This window comes from Salvelinus fontinalis, unplaced genomic scaffold (genome assembly GCF_029448725.1).
Source record: "Salvelinus fontinalis isolate EN_2023a unplaced genomic scaffold, ASM2944872v1 scaffold_0154, whole genome shotgun sequence".
Lineage (NCBI taxonomy): Eukaryota > Metazoa > Chordata > Actinopteri > Salmoniformes > Salmonidae > Salvelinus > Salvelinus fontinalis.
In genome coordinates, this window is record NW_026600363.1 from 102,440 (window position 1) to 120,454 (window position 18,015).

Here is an 18,015-nt window from a genome sequence, read left to right on the forward strand (position 1 = left end):
CCAGACCAGACTAATGGATATTCAGATATGATCCCAGACAGCGTACCTCCAGACCAGTCTAATGGATATGATCCCAGACAGCTTACCTCCAGACCAGTCTAATGGATATTCAGATATGATCCCAGACAGCTTACCTCCAGACCAGACTAATGGATATTCAGATATGATCCCAGACAGCGTACCTCCAGACCAGTCTAATGGATATGATCCCAGACAGCTTACCTCCAGACCAGTCTAATGGATATTCAGATATGATCCCAGACAGCTTACCTCCAGACCAGACTAATGGATATTCAGATATGATCCCAGACAGCGTACCTCCAGACCAGTCTAATGGATATGATCCCAGACAGCTTACCTCCAGACCAGACTAATGGATATGATCCCAAACAGCTTACCTCCAGACCAGTCTAATGGATATTCAGATATGATCCCAGACAGCTTACCTCCAGACCAGTCTAATGGATATTCAGATATGATCCCAGACAGCGTACCTCCAGACCAGTCTAATGGATATTCAGATATGATCCCAGACAGCTTACCTCCAGACCAGACTAATGGATATTCAGATATGATCCCAGACAGCTTACCTCCAGACCAGACTAATGGATATTCAGATATGATCCCAGACAGCTTACCTCCAGACCAGACTAATGGATATTCAGATATGATCCCAGACAGCTTACCTCCAGACCAGTCTAATGGATATTCAGATATGATCCCAGACAGCTTACCTCCAGACCAGACTAATGGATATTCAGATATGATCACAGACAGCTTACCTCCAGACCAGACTAATGGATATTCAGATATGATCCCAGACAGCTTACCTCCAGACCAGACTAATGGATATTCAGATATGATCCCAGACAGCGTACCTCCAGACCAGACTAATGGATATGATCCCAGACAGCTTACCTCCAGACCAGACTAATGGATATTCAGATATGATCCCAGACAGCTTACCTCCAGACCAGACTAATGGATATTCAGATATGATCCCAGACAGCTTACCTCCAGACCAGACTAATGGATATTCAGATATGATCCCAGACAGCGTACCTCCAGACCAGACTAATGGATATGATGCAACATGGATTTAAATAAAGATGATCCAGACTGGATCTAATGTTGGAAAAACAGAACTGATCCCATCCACCCAGAACCAGGACCGGCTGTGGGGAGAGACTACAGGCCACCCAGAACCAGCTGTGGGGAGAGACTACAAGCCACCCAGAACCAGGACCGGCTGTGGGGAGATACTACAGGCCACCCAGAACCAGCTGTGGGGAGAGACTACAGGCCACCCAGAACCAGGACCAGCTGTGAGGAGAGACTACATGCCACCCAGAACCAGTTGTGGGGAGAGACTACAGGCCACCCAGAACCAGCTGTGGGGAGACTACAGGCCACCCAGAACCAGCTGTGGGGAGAGACTACAGGCCACCCAGAACCAGGACCAGCTGTGAGGAGAGACTACATGCCACCCAGAACCAGTTGTGGGGAGAGACTACAGGCCACCCAGAACCAGCTGAGGAGACTACAGGCCACCCAGAACCGGCTGTGGGAGAGACTACAGGCAGTCAAAGCACATTTAAGAGATATTTATGTAATTTGTTCATCCTGTATTGAGCTGTCTTCATGAGTAACTAAATGTTGATTTGATGAACCAATAGTGTTTACTAATCCAGACACCATCAGGGTTTCTCCTACCACTGGGTCACAGAGGGAGATCAATCTGGTCAGAGAATCGAGTTCCCAAATGATCTCACAATATGAAGCTTTAGTGTTTATTATCTTCAGATGTTGGAACAAAGTGACTACCAGGCATTAAATGCAAGTAGATCAATCTGTTCTCTTGTATTTTATTAATCTGTGGTTTAACCTGAATCTCAAGGTGATATTCCACAGTGAATGAATGAAAAGTAAACCCAAGACACGTCACCCTCTCAATCTTTACAATATTAAAGAGCTCATCCTTCCCCATCCTGTCCAATTTCATTGACAAATCACCACCCACGTCAAAAAGTCATACTGGTCATAAACAGGAAGCGGAGCTGAGGAAACCGATCCCTTGTCAAGTCTGTTTATGAAGACCGGACATGCTCACTCGCAGTCAGACCCTGGTGATTGGCTCCTGGATGGAGTGCCGTGGCCTATACCGTCACCAGCAGAGCAGCCTTATCCCTTGATCACGGCGATGGGTCGTAGTTTGATGGCTTTCTTGCTGATTCCAGCATCGTGACACGTGTTGACGACATCACACACATTTTTGTACGACTCTGGAGCCTAGAAATGGTAAGAAAATACCGTTAGCCTTTATAACATAGTAGCCATGACCCACCCCACTATAGCATGACTAGCTCGGGCGAAGCCTACCCCTTCCATGACTAGCTCGGGCGAAGCCTAACCCTTCCATGACTAGCTTGGGCGAAGCCTACCTCTTCCATGACTAGTTTGGGCGAAGCCTACCCCTTCCATGACTAGCTCGGGTGAAACCTACCCCTTCCATGACTAGCTCGGGCGAAGCCTACCCCTTCCATGACTAGCTCGGGCGAAGCCTAACCCTTCCATGACTAGCTTGGGCGAAGCCTACCTCTTCCATGACTAGTTTGGGCGAAGCCTACCCCTTCCATGACTAGCTTGGGCGAAACCTACCTCTTCCATGACTAGCTTGGGCGAAGCCTACCCCTTCCATGACTAGCTTGGGCGAAACCTACCCCTTCCATGACTAGCTTGGGCGAAGCCTACCTCTTCCATGACTAGCTTGGGCGAAGCCTACCCCTTCCATGACTAGCTTGGGCGAAGCCTACCCCTTCCATGACTAGTTTGGGCGAAGCCTACCTCTTCCATGACTAGCTTGGGCGAAGCCTACCCCTTCCATGACTAGCTCGGGCGAAGCCTAACCCTTCCATGACTAGCTCGGGCGAAGCCTAACCCTTCCATGACTAGCTTGGGCGAAGCCTACCTCTTCCATGACTAGTTTGGGCGAAGCCTACCCCTTCCATGACTAGCTTGGGCGAAACCTACCTCTTCCATGACTAGCTTGGGCGAAGCCTACCCCTTCCATGACTAGCTTGGGCGAAACCTACCCCTTCCATGACTAGCTTGGGCGAAGCCTACCTCTTCCATGACTAGCTTGGGCGAAACCTACCCCTTCCATGACTAGCTTGGGCGAAGCCTACCTCTTCCATGACTAGCTTGGGCGAAGCCTACCCCTTCCATGACTAGCTTGGGCGAAGCCTACCCCTTCCATGACTAGTTTGGGCGAAGCCTACCTCTTCCATGACTAGCTTGGGCGAAGCCTACCCCTTCCATGACTAGCTTGGGCGAAACCTACCCCTTCCATGACTAGCTTGGGCGAAGCCTACCCCTTCCATGACTAGCTTGGGCGAAACCTACCCCTTCCATGACTAGCTTGGGCGAAACCTACCCCTTCCATGACTAGCTTGGGCGAAACCTACCCCTTCCATGACTAGCTTGGGCGAAACCTACCCCTTCCATGACTAGCTTGGGCGAAGCCTACCCCTTCCATGACTAGCTTGGGCGAAACCTACCCCTTCCATGACTAGCTTGGGAGAAGCCTACCCCTTCCATGACTAGCTTGGGCGAAGCCTACCCCTTCCATGACTAGCTTGGGCGAAACCTACCCCTTCCATGACTAGCTTGGGCGAAGCCTACCTCTTCCATGACTAGCTTGGGCGAAGCCTACCCCTTCCATGACTAGCTTGGGCGAAGCCTACCTCTTCCATGACTAGTTTGGGCGAAGAGAAGCCTACCTCTTCCATGACTAGTTTGGGCGAAGAGAAGCCTACCCCTTCCATGACTAGTTTGGGCGAAGAGAAGCCTACCTCTTCCATGACTAGTTTGGGCGAAGAGAAACCTACCCCTTCCATGACTAGTTTGGGCGAAGCCTACCCCTTCCATGACTAGCTTGGGCGAAACCTACCCCTTCCATGACTAGCTTGGGCGAAGCCTACCCCTTCCATGACTAGCTTGGGCGAAGCCTACCTCTTCCATGACTAGTTTGGGCGAAGAGAAGCCTACCCCTTCCATGACTAGTTTGGGCGAAGAGAAGCCTACCTCTTCCATGACTAGTTTGGGCGAAGCCACCCTGATGGCGATACCCTGGTCTGCCAGCTTGTCCAACACGTCCTGGAAGTCTATGTTCCTGCGGGATTTGGCCCGAGACAGAGCCCGACCCTGGAGACAGGAGGTCAACGTTCAGGTAAAACATGTAGTTATTCTGGAACATGTTCTATATGATGAACAGATGGAGGCAGTCGCTCGTTACTACTTGTTATAATATGGACATTCCTTATCAAGTTACAACAGTGATGTAGCTGGGAACACAGGTAAAGAGACGAGAAGACTGGTGGAGTCGAGAGACAGGGAGGTGGAGTCAAGCGACAGGGAGGTGGAGTCAAGCGACAGGGAGGCGGAGTCAAGCGACAGGGAGGTGGAGTCAAGCGACAGAGCTGCGGTAAGCCTTACCGCTCCGTGGCAGGTGGTACCGAAGGTCTCCGTCATGCCCTGCTCCGTGCCCGTCAGGACGTAACTGCAGGTGCCCATCGTGCCCCCGATCAACACCGGCTGGCCTGTCAGCTGATTGGACCAGAAACAGGAAGCATTTTAAAAACAGTCTCTGCATCAAAATGGCACCACTTTAGGGCCCTCCCTATATAGGGGACTACTTTAGGGCCCTCCCTATATAGGGGACTACTTTAGGGCCCTCCCTATATAGGGGACTACTTTAGGGCCCTCCCTATATAGGGCACTACTTCAGGGCCAGAGCCACATAGGGCTGTCAGATTGGCCCTAAAGCACATATGGATTAAGGTTAACTATAATATTATAGACTAACTTTATTCTGTATTGATGTTGAGAGGGGGTACCTGGTAGTCTACAGGGATGAGAAGGGGGTACCTGGTAGTCTACAGGGATGAGAGGGTGGGGTACCTGGTAGTCTACGGGGATGAGAAGGGGGTACCTGGTAGTCTACGGGGATGAGAAGGGGGTACCTGGTAGTCTACGGGGATGAGAGGGTGGGGTACCTGGTAGTCTACGGGGATGAGAGGGTACCTGGTAGTCTACGGGGATGAGAGGGTGGGGTACCTGGTAGTCTACGGGGATGAGAGGGTGGGGTACCTGGTAGTCTACGGGGATGAGAAGGTGGGTACCTGGTAGTCTACAGGGATGAGAAGGGGGTACCTGGTAGTCTACAGGGATGAGAGGGGTGTGTACCTGGTAGTCCACAGGGATGAGAGGGGGTACCTGGTAGTCTACAGGGATGAGAAGGGGGTACCTGGTAGTCTACAGGGATGAGAGGGGTGTGTACCTGGTAGTCTACAGGGATGAGAGGGGTGTGTACCTAGTAGTCCACAGGGATGAGAGGGTACCTGGTAGTCTACAGGGATGAGAGGGGTGTGTACCTGGTAGTCCACAGGGATGAGAGGGGTGTGTACCTGGTAGTCCACAGGGATGAGAGGGTACCTGGTAGTCTACAGGGATGAGAGGGTGGGGTACCTGGTAGTCTACAGGGATGAGAGGGTGGGGTACCTGGTAGTCTACAGGGATGAGAGGGTGGGGTACCTGGTAGTCTACAGGGATGAGAGGGTGGGGTACCTGGTAGTCTACAGGGATGAGAGGGTGGGTACCTGGTAGTCTACAGGGATGAGAGGGTGGGTACCTGGCAGTCTACAGGGATGAGAGGGTGGGGTACCTGGCAGTCTACAGGGATGAGAGGGTGGGGTACCTGGTAGTCTACAGGGATGAGAGGGTGGGTACCTGGTAGTCCACAGGGATGAGAGGGGGTACCTGGTAGTCCACAGGGATGAGAGGGTACCTGGTAGTCTACAGGGATGAGAGGGTACCTGGTAGTCTACAGGGATGAGAGGGTACCTGGTAGTCTACAGGGATGAGAGGGTACCTGGTAGTCTACAGGGATGAGGGGGTACCTGGTAGTCTACAGGGATGAGAGGGTGGGTACCTGGTAGTCTACAGGGATGAGAGGGTGGGTACCTGGTAGTCCACAGGGATGAGAGGGTGGTGTACCTGGTAGTCTACAGGGATGAGAGGGTGGGTACCTGGTAGTCTACAGGGATGAGAGGGTGGGTACCTGGTAGTCTACAGGGATGAGAGGGGGTACCTGGTAGTCTACAGGGATGAGAGGGTACCTGGTAGTCTACAGGGATGAGAGGGTACCTGGTAGTCTACAGGGATGAGAGGGTACCTGGTAGTCTACAGGGATGAGAGGGTACCTGGTAGTCTACAGGGATGAGAGGGTACCTGGTAGTCTACAGGGATGAGAGGGTACCTGGTAGTCTACAGGGATGAAAGGGTGGGTACCTGGTAGTCTACAGGGATGAAAGGGTGGGTACCTGGTAGTCCACAGGGATGAGAGGGTGGGTACCTGGTAGTCCACAGGGATGAGAGGGTGGTGTACCTGGTAGTCTACAGGGATGAGAGGGTGGGTACCTGGTAGTCTACAGGGATGAGAGGGTGGGGTACCTGGTAGTCTGCAGGGATGAGAGGGTGGGTACCTGGTAGTCTACAGGGATGAGAGGGTGGGTACCTGGTAGTCCACAGGGATGAGAGGGGGTACCTGGTAGTCCACAGGGATGAGAGGGTACCTGGTAGTCTACAGGGATGAGAGGGTACCTGGTAGTCTACAGGGATGAGAGGGTACCTGGTAGTCTACAGGGATGAGGGGGTACCTGGTAGTCTACAGGGATGAGAGGGTGGGTACCTGGTAGTCCACAGGGATGAGAGGGTGGTGTACCTGGTAGTCTACAGGGATGAGAGGGTGGTGTACCTGGTAGTCTACAGGGATGAGAGGGTGGGTACCTGGTAGTCTACAGGGATGAGAGGGTGGGTACCTGGTAGTCTACAGGGATGAGAGGGGGTACCTGGTAGTCTACAGGGATGAGAGGGTACCTGGTAGTCTACAGGGATGAGAGGGTACCTGGTAGTCTACAGGGATGAGAGGGTACCTGGTAGTCTACAGGGATGAGAGGGTACCTGGTAGTCTACAGGGATGAGAGGGTACCTGGTAGTCTACAGGGATGAGAGGGTACCTGGTAGTCTACAGGGATGAGAGCGTACCTGGTAGTCTACAGGGATGAGAGGGTACCTGGTAGTCTACAGGGATGAGAGGGTGGGGTACCTGGTAGTCTACAGGGATGAGAGGGTGGGGTACCTGGTAGTCTACAGGGATGAGAGGGTGGGGTACCTGGTAGTCTACAGGGATGAGAGGGTGGGGTACCTGGTAGTCTACAGGGATGAGAGGGTGGGGTACCTGGTAGTCTATAGGGATGAGAGGGTGGGGTACCTGGTAGTCTACAGGGATGAGAGGGTACCTGGTAGTCTACAGGGATGAGAGGGTACCTGGTAGTCTACAGGGATGAGAGGGTACCTGGTAGTCTACAGGGATGAGAGGGTACCTGGTAGTCTACAGGGATGAGAGGGGGTACCTGGTAGTCTACGGGGATGAGAGGGTGGGTACCTGGTAGTCTACAGGGATGAGAGGGTGGTGTACCTGGTAGTCTACAGGGATGAGAGGGTGGGTACCTGGTAGTCTACAGGGATGAGAGGGTGGGGTACCTGGTAGTCTGCAGGGATGAGAGGGTGGGTACCTGGTAGTCTACAGGGATGAGAGGGTGGGTACCTGGTAGTCCACAGGGATGAGAGGGGGTACCTGGTAGTCCACAGGGATGAGAGGGTACCTGGTAGTCTACAGGGATGAGAGGGTACCTGGTAGTCTACAGGGATGAGGGGGTACCTGGTAGTCTACAGGGATGAGGGGGTACCTGGTAGTCTACAGGGATGAGAGGGTGGGTACCTGGTAGTCCACAGGGATGAGAGGGTGGTGTACCTGGTAGTCTACAGGGATGAGAGGGTGGTGTACCTGGTAGTCTACAGGGATGAGAGGGTGGGTACCTGGTAGTCTACAGGGATGAGAGGGTGGGTACCTGGTAGTCTACAGGGATGAGAGGGGGTACCTGGTAGTCTACAGGGATGAGAGGGTACCTGGTAGTCTACAGGGATGAGAGGGTACCTGGTAGTCTACAGGGATGAGAGGGTACCTGGTAGTCTACAGGGATGAGAGGGTACCTGGTAGTCTACAGGGATGAGAGGGTACCTGGTAGTCTACAGGGATGAGAGGGTACCTGGTAGTCTACAGGGATGAGAGCGTACCTGGTAGTCTACAGGGATGAGAGGGTACCTGGTAGTCTACAGGGATGAGAGGGTGGGGTACCTGGTAGTCTACAGGGATGAGAGGGTGGGGTACCTGGTAGTCTACAGGGATGAGAGGGTGGGGTACCTGGTAGTCTACAGGGATGAGAGGGTGGGGTACCTGGTAGTCTACAGGGATGAGAGGGTGGGGTACCTGGTAGTCTATAGGGATGAGAGGGTGGGGTACCTGGTAGTCTACAGGGATGAGAGGGTACCTGGTAGTCTACAGGGATGAGAGGGTACCTGGTAGTCTACAGGGATGAGAGGGTACCTGGTAGTCTACAGGGATGAGAGGGTACCTGGTAGTCTACAGGGATGAGAGGGGGTACCTGGTAGTCTACAGAGATGAGAGGGGGTACCTGGTAGTCTACAGGGATGAGAGGGGGTACCTGGTAGTCTACAGAGATGAGAGGGGGGTACCTGGTAGTCTACAGGGATGAGAGGGGGTACCTGGTAGTCTACAGGGATGAGAGGGGGTACCTGGTAGTCTACGGGGATGAGGGGGTGGTGTGGAGGGAAGGCCCGGGTGGATCCCTTGCGATGCAGCAGCAGAGTCTTCTGTTTCCCATCTACCATGTGTTCCTCCACCTTGGCGATGTTATGAGACACGTCATAGATCACATGCATGTCCAGGTCATCCGGAGTGGTGGTGAACACCTTGGCAAACGCCTAGAGGAGACAGAGACACGGAGAAGTCACGCCGAGGGGAAACACAGAAGTCACACAGGTGTTTCTCAGGTGCCGTCAGTCGCCCGTCTCAGGTGCCGTCAGTTACCTGTCGTGTGAGGAAGGTCATAGAGGAACGGTTGACCCAGGCATAGTTGCCGGCGGCGGCCATTCCTTTCAGGTAGTCCTGTCCCTCCTCTGAAAAGATCCGAGCGCACGCCAGCTGACGATCGTTCACCTGGATCTTGTCTCGCTTCATCGCCTTCTCCATGGCAACCAGGGCATCTACCAGAATATATACAGAACCAATCAAAAGTTAGGACACCTAATTATTCAAGGGTTTTTCTTCAGTGGCTTCGGGAAGTATTCAGACCCGTTGACTTTCAGGTTACAGCATTATTCTAAAATGGATTAAATTGTCCCCCCCCCCTCAATCTGCACACAATGCCCCATAATGACAAAGTAAAAAGGTTTTTGCTCATTTATACCAACTGAAATATCACATTTACATAAGTATTCAGACCCTTAATTCAGTACTTTGTTGGAGCACCTTTGGCAGCGATTACAGCCTTGAGTCTTCTTGGGTATGATGCTACAAGCTTGGCACACCTGTATTTGGGGGAGTTTCTCCCATTCTTCTCTGCAGATCCTCTCAAGCTCTGTCAGGTTGGATAGGGAGCGTCGCTGCACAGCTATTTTCAGGTCTCTCCAGAGATGTTCGATCGGGTTCAAGTCCGGGCTCTGGCTGGGACACAAGGACATTGAGACTTGTCCCAAAGCCACTCCTGCGTTGTCTTGGCTGTGTGCTTAGGGTCGTTGTCCTGGTGGAAGGTGAACTGTCGCCCCCCAGTCTGTCTTAAGCAGGTTTTCATCAAGGATCTCTGTACTTTGCTCGATCCTGACTAATCTCCTAGTCCCTGCCACTGAAAAACACCCCCACAGCATGATGCTGCCACCACCATGCTTCACCGTAGGGATGGTGCCAGGTTTCCTCCAGACGTGACGCTTGGCATTCAGGCTAATCTTGGTTTCATCAGAGTCTTTAGGTGCCTTTTGGCAAACTCCAAGCGGGCTGTCGTGCCTTTTACTGAGGAGTGGCTTCCATCTGGCCACTCTACCATAATGGCCTGATTGGTAGAGTGCTGCAGAGATGGTTGTCCTTCTGGAAGGTTCTCCCATCTCCACAGAGGAACTCTGGAGCTCTGCCAGAGTGACCATCGGGTTCTTGGTCACCTCCTTGACCAAAGCCCTTCTCCACAGATTGCTCAGTTTGGCCGGGCGGCCAGCTCTAAGAAGAGTCTTGGTGGTTCCAAACTTCTTCCATTTAAGAATGATGGAGGCCACTGTGTTCTTGGGGACCTTCAATGCTGCAGAAATGTTTTGGTACCCTTCCCCAGATCTGTGCCTCGACACAATCCTGTCTCGGAGCTCTACGGACAATTCCTTTGACCTCATGGCTTGGTTTTTGCTCTGAGATCCACTATCAACTGTGGGACCTTATATAGACAGGTGTGTGCCTTTACAAATCATGTCCAATCAATTTATGACAGGTGGACTCCAATCAAGTTGTAGAAACATCAAGGATGATCAAAGGAAACAGGAAGCACCTGAGCTCATAGCCAAAGGGTCTGAATACTTATGTAAGGTATCGTTTTTTTAGTTTGTAATAAACTTGCCAACATTTCTAATAAACCGTTTTCACTAAAGGGGTAGTGTGTAGATTGAGAATTTGTATTTATTTAATCCATTTTAGAATAAGGCTGTAACGTAACAACATTCTAAAATGGATCAATTATTTTTTGCTCTCAATGTATATTTTTACCTTTTATTTAACCAGGTAAGTCATTGAAAACACATAATTTACAACAACAACCTGAACAAGGTAAGAAGCAATACACTGTGCAGCAACGCAGACCAGTGGCCTCGTTACAGACAATTCTTTCAAATGAAACGAAACAGAAAAATGCGTATTTCCAACATGGGTAGAGAGAGCAGTCCTACCTGTAGCCACCTGGTGGCCCAGCCCCCTGCTGCCACTGTGGATCATCACACACACCTGGCCCTTGTGGTCGATACCCATCTTCTTAGCAGCATAGTCATTATAGATCTCATCCACCACCTGGATCTCTGCATAGTGGTTCCCTGCTCCCAGAGTACCCAGCTGGAACAATACCATAGCATGGAATAAGGATAGGTCATTATAGATCTCTGCATAGTGGTTCCCTGCTCCCAGTTGGAATTACAGTAGAGCCCTATGGGTCCTGGTCAACAGTAGAGCCCTATGGGTCCTGGTCAACAGTAGAGCCCTATAGGTCCTGGTCAACAGTAGAGCTCTATGGGTCCTGGTCAACAGTAGAGCCCTATGGATCCCGGTCAACAGTAGAGCCCTATAGGTCCCGGTCAACAGTAGAGCCCTATAGGTCCCGGTCAACAGTAGAGCTCTATAGGTCCCGGTCAACAGTAGAGCCCTATGGGTCCCGGTCAACAGTAGAGCCCTATGGGTCCCGGTCAACAGTAGAGCCCTATGGGTCCCGGTCAACAGTAGAGCCCTATGGGTCCCGGTCAACAGTAGAGCCCTATGGGTCCCGGTCAACAGTAGAGCCCTATGGGTCCCGGTCAACAGTAGAGCCCTATGGGTCCCGGTCAACAGTAGAGCCCTATGGGTCCCGGTCAACAGTAGAGCCCTATGGGTCCCGGTCAACAGTAGAGCCCTATGGGTCCCGGTCAACAGTAGAGCCCTATGGGTCCCGGTCAACAGTAGAGCCCTATGGGTCCCGGTCAACAGTAGAGCCCTATGGGTCCCGGTCAACAGTAGAGCCCTATGGGTCCCGGTCAACAGTAGAGCCCTATGGGTCCCGGTCAACAGTAGAGCCCTATGGGTCCCGGTCAACAGTAGAGCCCTATGGGTCCCGGTCAACAGTAGAGCCCTATGGGTCCCGGTCAACAGTAGAGCCCTATGGGTCCCGGTCAACAGTAGAGCCCTATGGGTCCCGGTCAACAGTAGAGCCCTATGGGTCCCGGTCAACAGTAGAGCCCTATGGGTCCCGGTCAACAGTAGAGCCCTATGGGTCCCGGTCAACAGTAGAGCCCTATGGGTCCCGGTCAACAGTAGAGCCCTATGGGTCCCGGTCAACAGTAGAGCCCTATGGGTCCCGGTCAACAGTAGAGCCCTATGGGTCCCGGTCAACAGTAGAGCCCTATGGGTCCCGGTCAACAGTAGAGCCCTATGGGTCCCGGTCAACAGTAGAGCCCTATGGGTCCCGGTCAACAGTAGAGCCCTATGGGTCCCGGTCAACAGTAGAGCCCTATGGGTCCCGGTCAACAGTAGAGCCCTATGGGTCCCGGTCAACAGTAGAGCCCTATGGGTCCCGGTCAACAGTAGAGCTCTATGGGTCCTGGTCAACAGTAGAGCCCTATGGGTCCTGGTCAACAGTAGAGCCCTATGGGTCCTGGTCAACAGTAGAGCCCTATGGGTCCTGGTCAACAGTAGAGCCCAATGGGTCCTGGTCAACAGTAGAGCTCTATGGGTCCTGGTCAACAGTAGAGCCCTGTGGGTCCTGGTCAACAGTAGAGCTCTATGGGTCCTGGTCAACAGTAGAGCTCTATAGGTCCTGGTCAACAGTAGAGCTCTATGGGTCCTGGTCAACAGTAGAGCCCTATGGGTCCTGGTCAACAGTAGAGCCCTTTGGGTCCTGGTCAACAGTAGAGCTCTATGGGTCCTGGTCAACAGTAGGATTAGGGTGCCACTTGGACTCAGTAAGGGATCAGGTTAGGGAGGGGTGTTACCTGAGGCAGGCCTCTCTTCTTGGCCTTGGAGGAGACCTTGTTGGGGGTCAGGGGTCAGGGTTAGTTAGGGAGGGGTGTTACCTGAGGCAGGCCTCTCTTCTTGGCCTTGGGGGAGACCTTGTTGGGGGTCAGGGTTAGTTAGTGAGGGGTGTTACCTGAGGCAGGCCTCTCTTCTTGGCCTTGGAGGAGACCTTGTTGGGGGTCAGGGGTCAGGGTTAGTTAGGGAGGGGTGTTACCTGAGGCAGGCCTCTCTTCTTGGCCTTGGAGGAGACCTTGTTTGGGTCGGCCTGCAGCATCCTGCCATACTCCTCACAGTGCTCCTTATCCTCTGCCCAGGCATAGCCTTCTCTCAGGGACCAGTCCACTCCCATCTCTAGAGCCTCCTCTAGGTCCCTGTAACAGACACCAGGTTAGCAGTCTAGACAGCCTTCTCTCAGGGACCAGTCCCCTCCCATCTCTAGAGCCTCCTCTAGGTCCCTGTAACAGACAGCAGGGTATCAGTCTAGACAGCCTTCTCTCAGGGACCAGTCCCCTCCCATCTCTAGAGCCTCCTCTAGGTCCCTGTAACAGACACCAGGGTAGTGGTGTAGTGGTGCCTGTAGACAGCAGGGTAGTGGTGTAGTGGTGCCTGTAGACAGCAGGGTAGTGGTGTAGTGGTGCCTATAGACAGCAGGGTAGTGGTGTCTGCAGACAGCAGGGTAGTGGTGTAGTGGTGCCTATAGACAGCAGGGTAGTGGTGTAGTGGTGCCTGCAGACAGCAGGGTAGTGGTGTAGTGGTGCCTGCAGACAGCAGGGTAGTGGTCTAGTGGTGCCTGCAGACAACAGGGTAGTGGTGTAGTGGTGCCTGCAGACAGCAGGGTAGTGGTGTAGTGGTGCCTGCAGACAGCAGGGTAGTGGTGTAGTGGTGCCTACAGACAGCAGGGTAGTGGGTTAGTGGTGCCTACAGACAGCAGGGTAGTGGTGCCTATAGACAGCAGGGTAGTGGTGTCTACAGACAGCAGTGTAGTGGTGCCTACAGACAGCAGGGTAGTGGTGTCTGCAGACAGCAGGGTAGTGGTGTCTGCAGACAGCAGGGTAGTGGTGTCTGCAGACAGCAGGGTAGTGGTGTCTGCAGACAGCAGGGTAGTGGTGTAGTGGTGCCTATAGACAGCAGGGTAGTGGTGTAGTGGTGCCTACAGACAGCAGGGTAGTGGTGCCTACAGACAGCAGGGTAGTGGTCTAGTGGTGCCTGCAGACAGCAGGGTAGTGGTGTAGTGGTGCCTACAGACAGCAGGGTAGTGGTGTAGTGGTGTCTGCAGACAGCAGGGTAGTGGTGCCTATAGACAGCAGGGTAGTGGTGCCTGTAGACAGCAGGGTAGTGGTGTAGTGGTGCCTATAGACAGCAGGGTAGTGGTGCCTATAGACAGCAGGGTAGTGGTGCCTATAGACAGCAGGGTAGTGGTGCCTATAGACAGCAGGGTAGTGGTGTCTATAGACAGCAGGGTAGTGGTGCCTATAGACAGCAGGGTAGTGGTGTCTGCAGACAGCAGGGTAGTGGTGCCTGTAGACAGCAGGGTAGTGGTGTAGTGGTGCCTTTAGACAGCAGGGTAGTGGTGTAGTGGTACCTATAGACATCAGGGTAGTGGTGTCTGCAGACAGCAGGGTAGTGGTGCCTATAGACAGCAGGGTAGTGGTGTAGTGGTGCCTATAGACAGCAGGGTAGTAGTGTAGTGGTGCCTATAGACAGCAGGGTAGTGGTGTAGTGGTGCCTATAGACAGCAGGGTAGTGGGGTAGTGGTGCCTATAGACAGCAGGGTAGTGGTGTCTGCAGACAGCAGGGTAGTGGTGTAGTGGTGCCTATAGACAGCAGGGTAGTGGTGTAGTGGTGCCTATAGACAGCAGGGTAGTGGTATCTGCAGACAGCAGGGTAGTGGTGTAGTGGTGCCTATAGACAGCAGGGTAGTGGTGTAGTGGTGCCTATACACAGCAGGGTAGTGGTGTAGTGGTGCCTGTAGACAGCAGGGTAGTGGTGTAGTGGTGCCTATAGACAGCAGGGTAGTGGTGCCTATAGACAGCAGGGTAGTGGTGTCTGCAGACAGCAGGGTAGTGGTGTAGTGGTGCCTATAGACAGCAGGGTAGTGGTGTAGTGGTGCCTGCAGACAGCAGGGTAGTGGTGTAGTGGTGCAGTGGTGTCTATAGACAGCGGGGTAGTGGTGTAGTGGTGCCTACAGACAGCAGGGTAGTGGTGCCTACAGACAGCAGGGTAGTGGTGTAGTGGTGCCTACAGACAGCAGGGTAGTGGTGTAGTGGTGCCTATAGACAGCGGGGTAGTGGTGTAGTGGTGCCTACAGACAGCAGGGTAGTGGTGCCTACAGACAGCAGGGTAGTGGTGTAGTAGTGCCTATAGACAGCAGGGTAGTGGTGTAGTGGTGCCTGCAGACAGCAGGGTAGTGGTGTAGTGGTGCCTGCAGACAGCAGGGTAGTGGTGTAGTGGTGCCTGCAGACAGCAGGGTAGTGGTGTAGTGGTGCCTGCAGATAGCACGGTAGTGGTGTAGTGGTGCCTACAGACAGCAGGGTAGTGGTGTAGTGGTGCCTATAGACAGCAGGGTAGTGGTGTAGTGGTGCCTATAGACAGCAGGGTAGTGGTGTAGTGGTGCCTGCAGACAGCAGGGTAGTGGTGTCTATAGACAGCAGGGTAGTGGTGCCTACAGACAGCAGGGTAGTGGTGTAGTGGTGCCTGCAGACAGCAGGGTAGTGGTGTCTATAGACAGCAGGGTAGTGGTGTAGTGGTGCCTGTAGACAGCAGGGTAGTGGTGTAGTGGTGCCTACAGACAGCAGGGTAGTGGTGCCTGCAGACAGCAGGGTAGTGGTGTCTGCAGACAGCAGGGTAGTGGTGTCTATAGACAGCAGGGTAGTGGTGTAGTGGTGCCTGTAGACAGCAGGGTAGTGGTGTAGTGGTGCCTACAGACAGCAGGGTAGTGGTGTAGTGGTGCCTACAGACAGCAGGGTAGTGGTGCCTGCAGACAGCAGGGTAGTGGTGTAGTGGTGCCTGCAGACAGCAGGGTAGTGGTGCCTGCAGACAGCAGGGTAGTGGTACCTACAGACAGCAGGGTAGTGGTGCCTGCAGACAGCAGGGTAGTGGTGTAGTGGTGCCTGCAGACAGCAGGGTAGTGGTGTAGTGGTGCCTGCAGACAGCAGGGTAGTGGTGTAGTGCTGCTTACTTGGCGGTCATAGGGATGACTCCCTTGGAGCCGACTCCGACAGGGATGTGGTCGAACAGGGCCTGAGCCAGCTGCTCCTTGACAGGCTGGACGTCTCCCTCGTCTAGGTTGGTCCTTAGTAGACGCACTCCACAGTTAATGTCAAAACCCACACCACCTAGCACACACACACACCAGTTGATGTCAAAACCCACACCACCTAGCACACACACACACACAACCAGTTAATGTCAAAACCCACACCAGAGACAGACAGGACAGCCTGTTGGACTAATGTCAAAGCCCACACCACCTAGCACACACACACACACACCACACACCACACACACACACACACACACACACACACACACACACACACACACAACCAGTTAATGTCAAAACCCACACCAGAGACAGACAGGACAGCCTGTTGGACTGTGTGTCTCCTCTGTACCTACGACACCAGAGACAGACAGGACAGCCTGTTGGACTGTGTGTCTCCTCTGTACCTACGACACCAGAGACAGACAGGACAGCCTGTTGGACTGTGTGTCTCCTCTGTACCTGGGGATACGACACCAGAGACAGACAGAACAGCCTGTTGGACTGTGTGTCTCCTCTGTACCTACGACACCAGAGACAGACAGGACAGCCTGTTGGACTGTGTGTATCCTCTGTACCTACGACACCAGAGACAGACAGGACAGCCTGTTGGACTGTGTGTCTCCTCTGTACCTACGACACCAGAGATAGACAGGACAGCCTGTTGGACTGTGTGTCTCCTCTGTACCTACGACACCAGAGACAGACAGGACAGCCTGTTGGACTGTGTGTCTCCTCTATACCTACGACACCAGAGACAGACAGGACAGCCTGTTGGACTGTGTTTATCCTCTGTACCTGGGGATACGACACCAGAGACAGACAGGACAGCCTGTTGGACTGTGTGTCTCCTCTGTACCTACGACACCAGAGACAGACAGGACAGCCTGTTGGACTGTGTTTATCCTCTGTACCTGGGGATACGACCGCGTTGGGGTCGCTCATGTCAAAGGCAGCCATGTTTCCGATGGCGAACCCATACCCCGAGTGGCAGTCTGGCAGGCCGATGGACCTCTGAAGGAGAGAGAGAGAGGTTTGGGGGACACAGGTTAAGAGTAATCCTGGACTGACAAGCAAACTCATTGGAGAATCTCCATTGAAAGTGCTTCGTAAGTCCACGACTAGGCTAAATACGTGTCCGGGGAAAACAGCCCCTGTGAGATATTACAGAGTGTCAATATGTCCGTTTATAGCTAGTTAGATAACGGTTGTCAGCGTCATCTCCACTGACTTGTGTTAAGGCCTGATCCAGACCAGTGGTTCTCTACTTACATGGACTATTCCCGGCAGAGCTGCAACGTTACCAATCTGTTTCATGGCAGGGAGAAACCCACCAAAACCTGACGACAAATAACAACAACAACCAAATCAGTCAAATCAACGGGAAAACAATACAGGAACCAGGCTTGTCTGTTACCATGGCATCATCGTGTTGTTGTCATCTACCTCCTCCTTTACACGCGTTACGCAGCTCCTCAAACATCAGCTTCTCCAGGGACTCGTTGACGTAAAACACTCCTTCCACCTGGAATGAAATGGGAAGGATTTGATGAGCTGTCAAGTCCATACGCCATATTAGGTTAGCTAGTTAGCTAGCTTATGTATTAGCTACTATGCTCTTACACCTTATCTACCTGCAAGAGCAACAATACCAGAGTCAAGCTGGATAGTAGCAAATCACGTCTGAAGCTAGCAAACTACGGTCATGTGCTAACGTTAATTCATTCCATATAAGTTAGTTTTAGCTAATCACCTGCATATTTGGGACGAAACCTTTCTTGATTCGCCAGCAGTTCTTGTCAATCTTGTCCAGATATTGTAACTCGTCATTGTACGATCGACTCATTATATTATTATGTTGCTAGCTGTTTATTTCTCTTATATTTCAGCAGTGTCTGATTCTGTTCTGAACCAACAGACTACGGCAACTCAGAAGCGTCCGTATAAAACGCGTTTTTGAAAACTGTGATTAATGACGCAGCTGGAAATGTTTTTTTAAATGAATTGCATATATTTTTGAATGGATTAAAATATTGATCTTGGA

The 18,015-nt window shown here is 52.6% G+C and overlaps 1 protein-coding gene across 1 annotated transcript; it reads right to left on the minus strand.

Moving 5' to 3' along the window:
• Positions 1-2,134: 2,134 nt before the first annotated feature.
• LOC129843523 (RNA-splicing ligase RtcB homolog) lies at positions 2,135-17,832 on the minus strand. The gene is made up of 12 exons (XM_055912286.1): positions 17,725-17,832; positions 17,418-17,496; positions 17,244-17,311; positions 16,886-16,985; positions 15,888-16,044; positions 12,924-13,080; positions 10,903-11,062; positions 9,011-9,186; positions 8,716-8,904; positions 4,495-4,605; positions 4,084-4,203; positions 2,135-2,289 (listed from the first exon to the last, which is right to left on the minus strand). The coding sequence occupies exons 1-12, from the start codon at positions 17,815-17,817 to the stop codon at positions 2,182-2,184; spliced, it is 1,518 nt and encodes a 505-aa protein (XP_055768261.1). The 5' UTR covers positions 17,818-17,832; the 3' UTR covers positions 2,135-2,181.
• Positions 17,833-18,015: the final 183 nt, after the last annotated feature.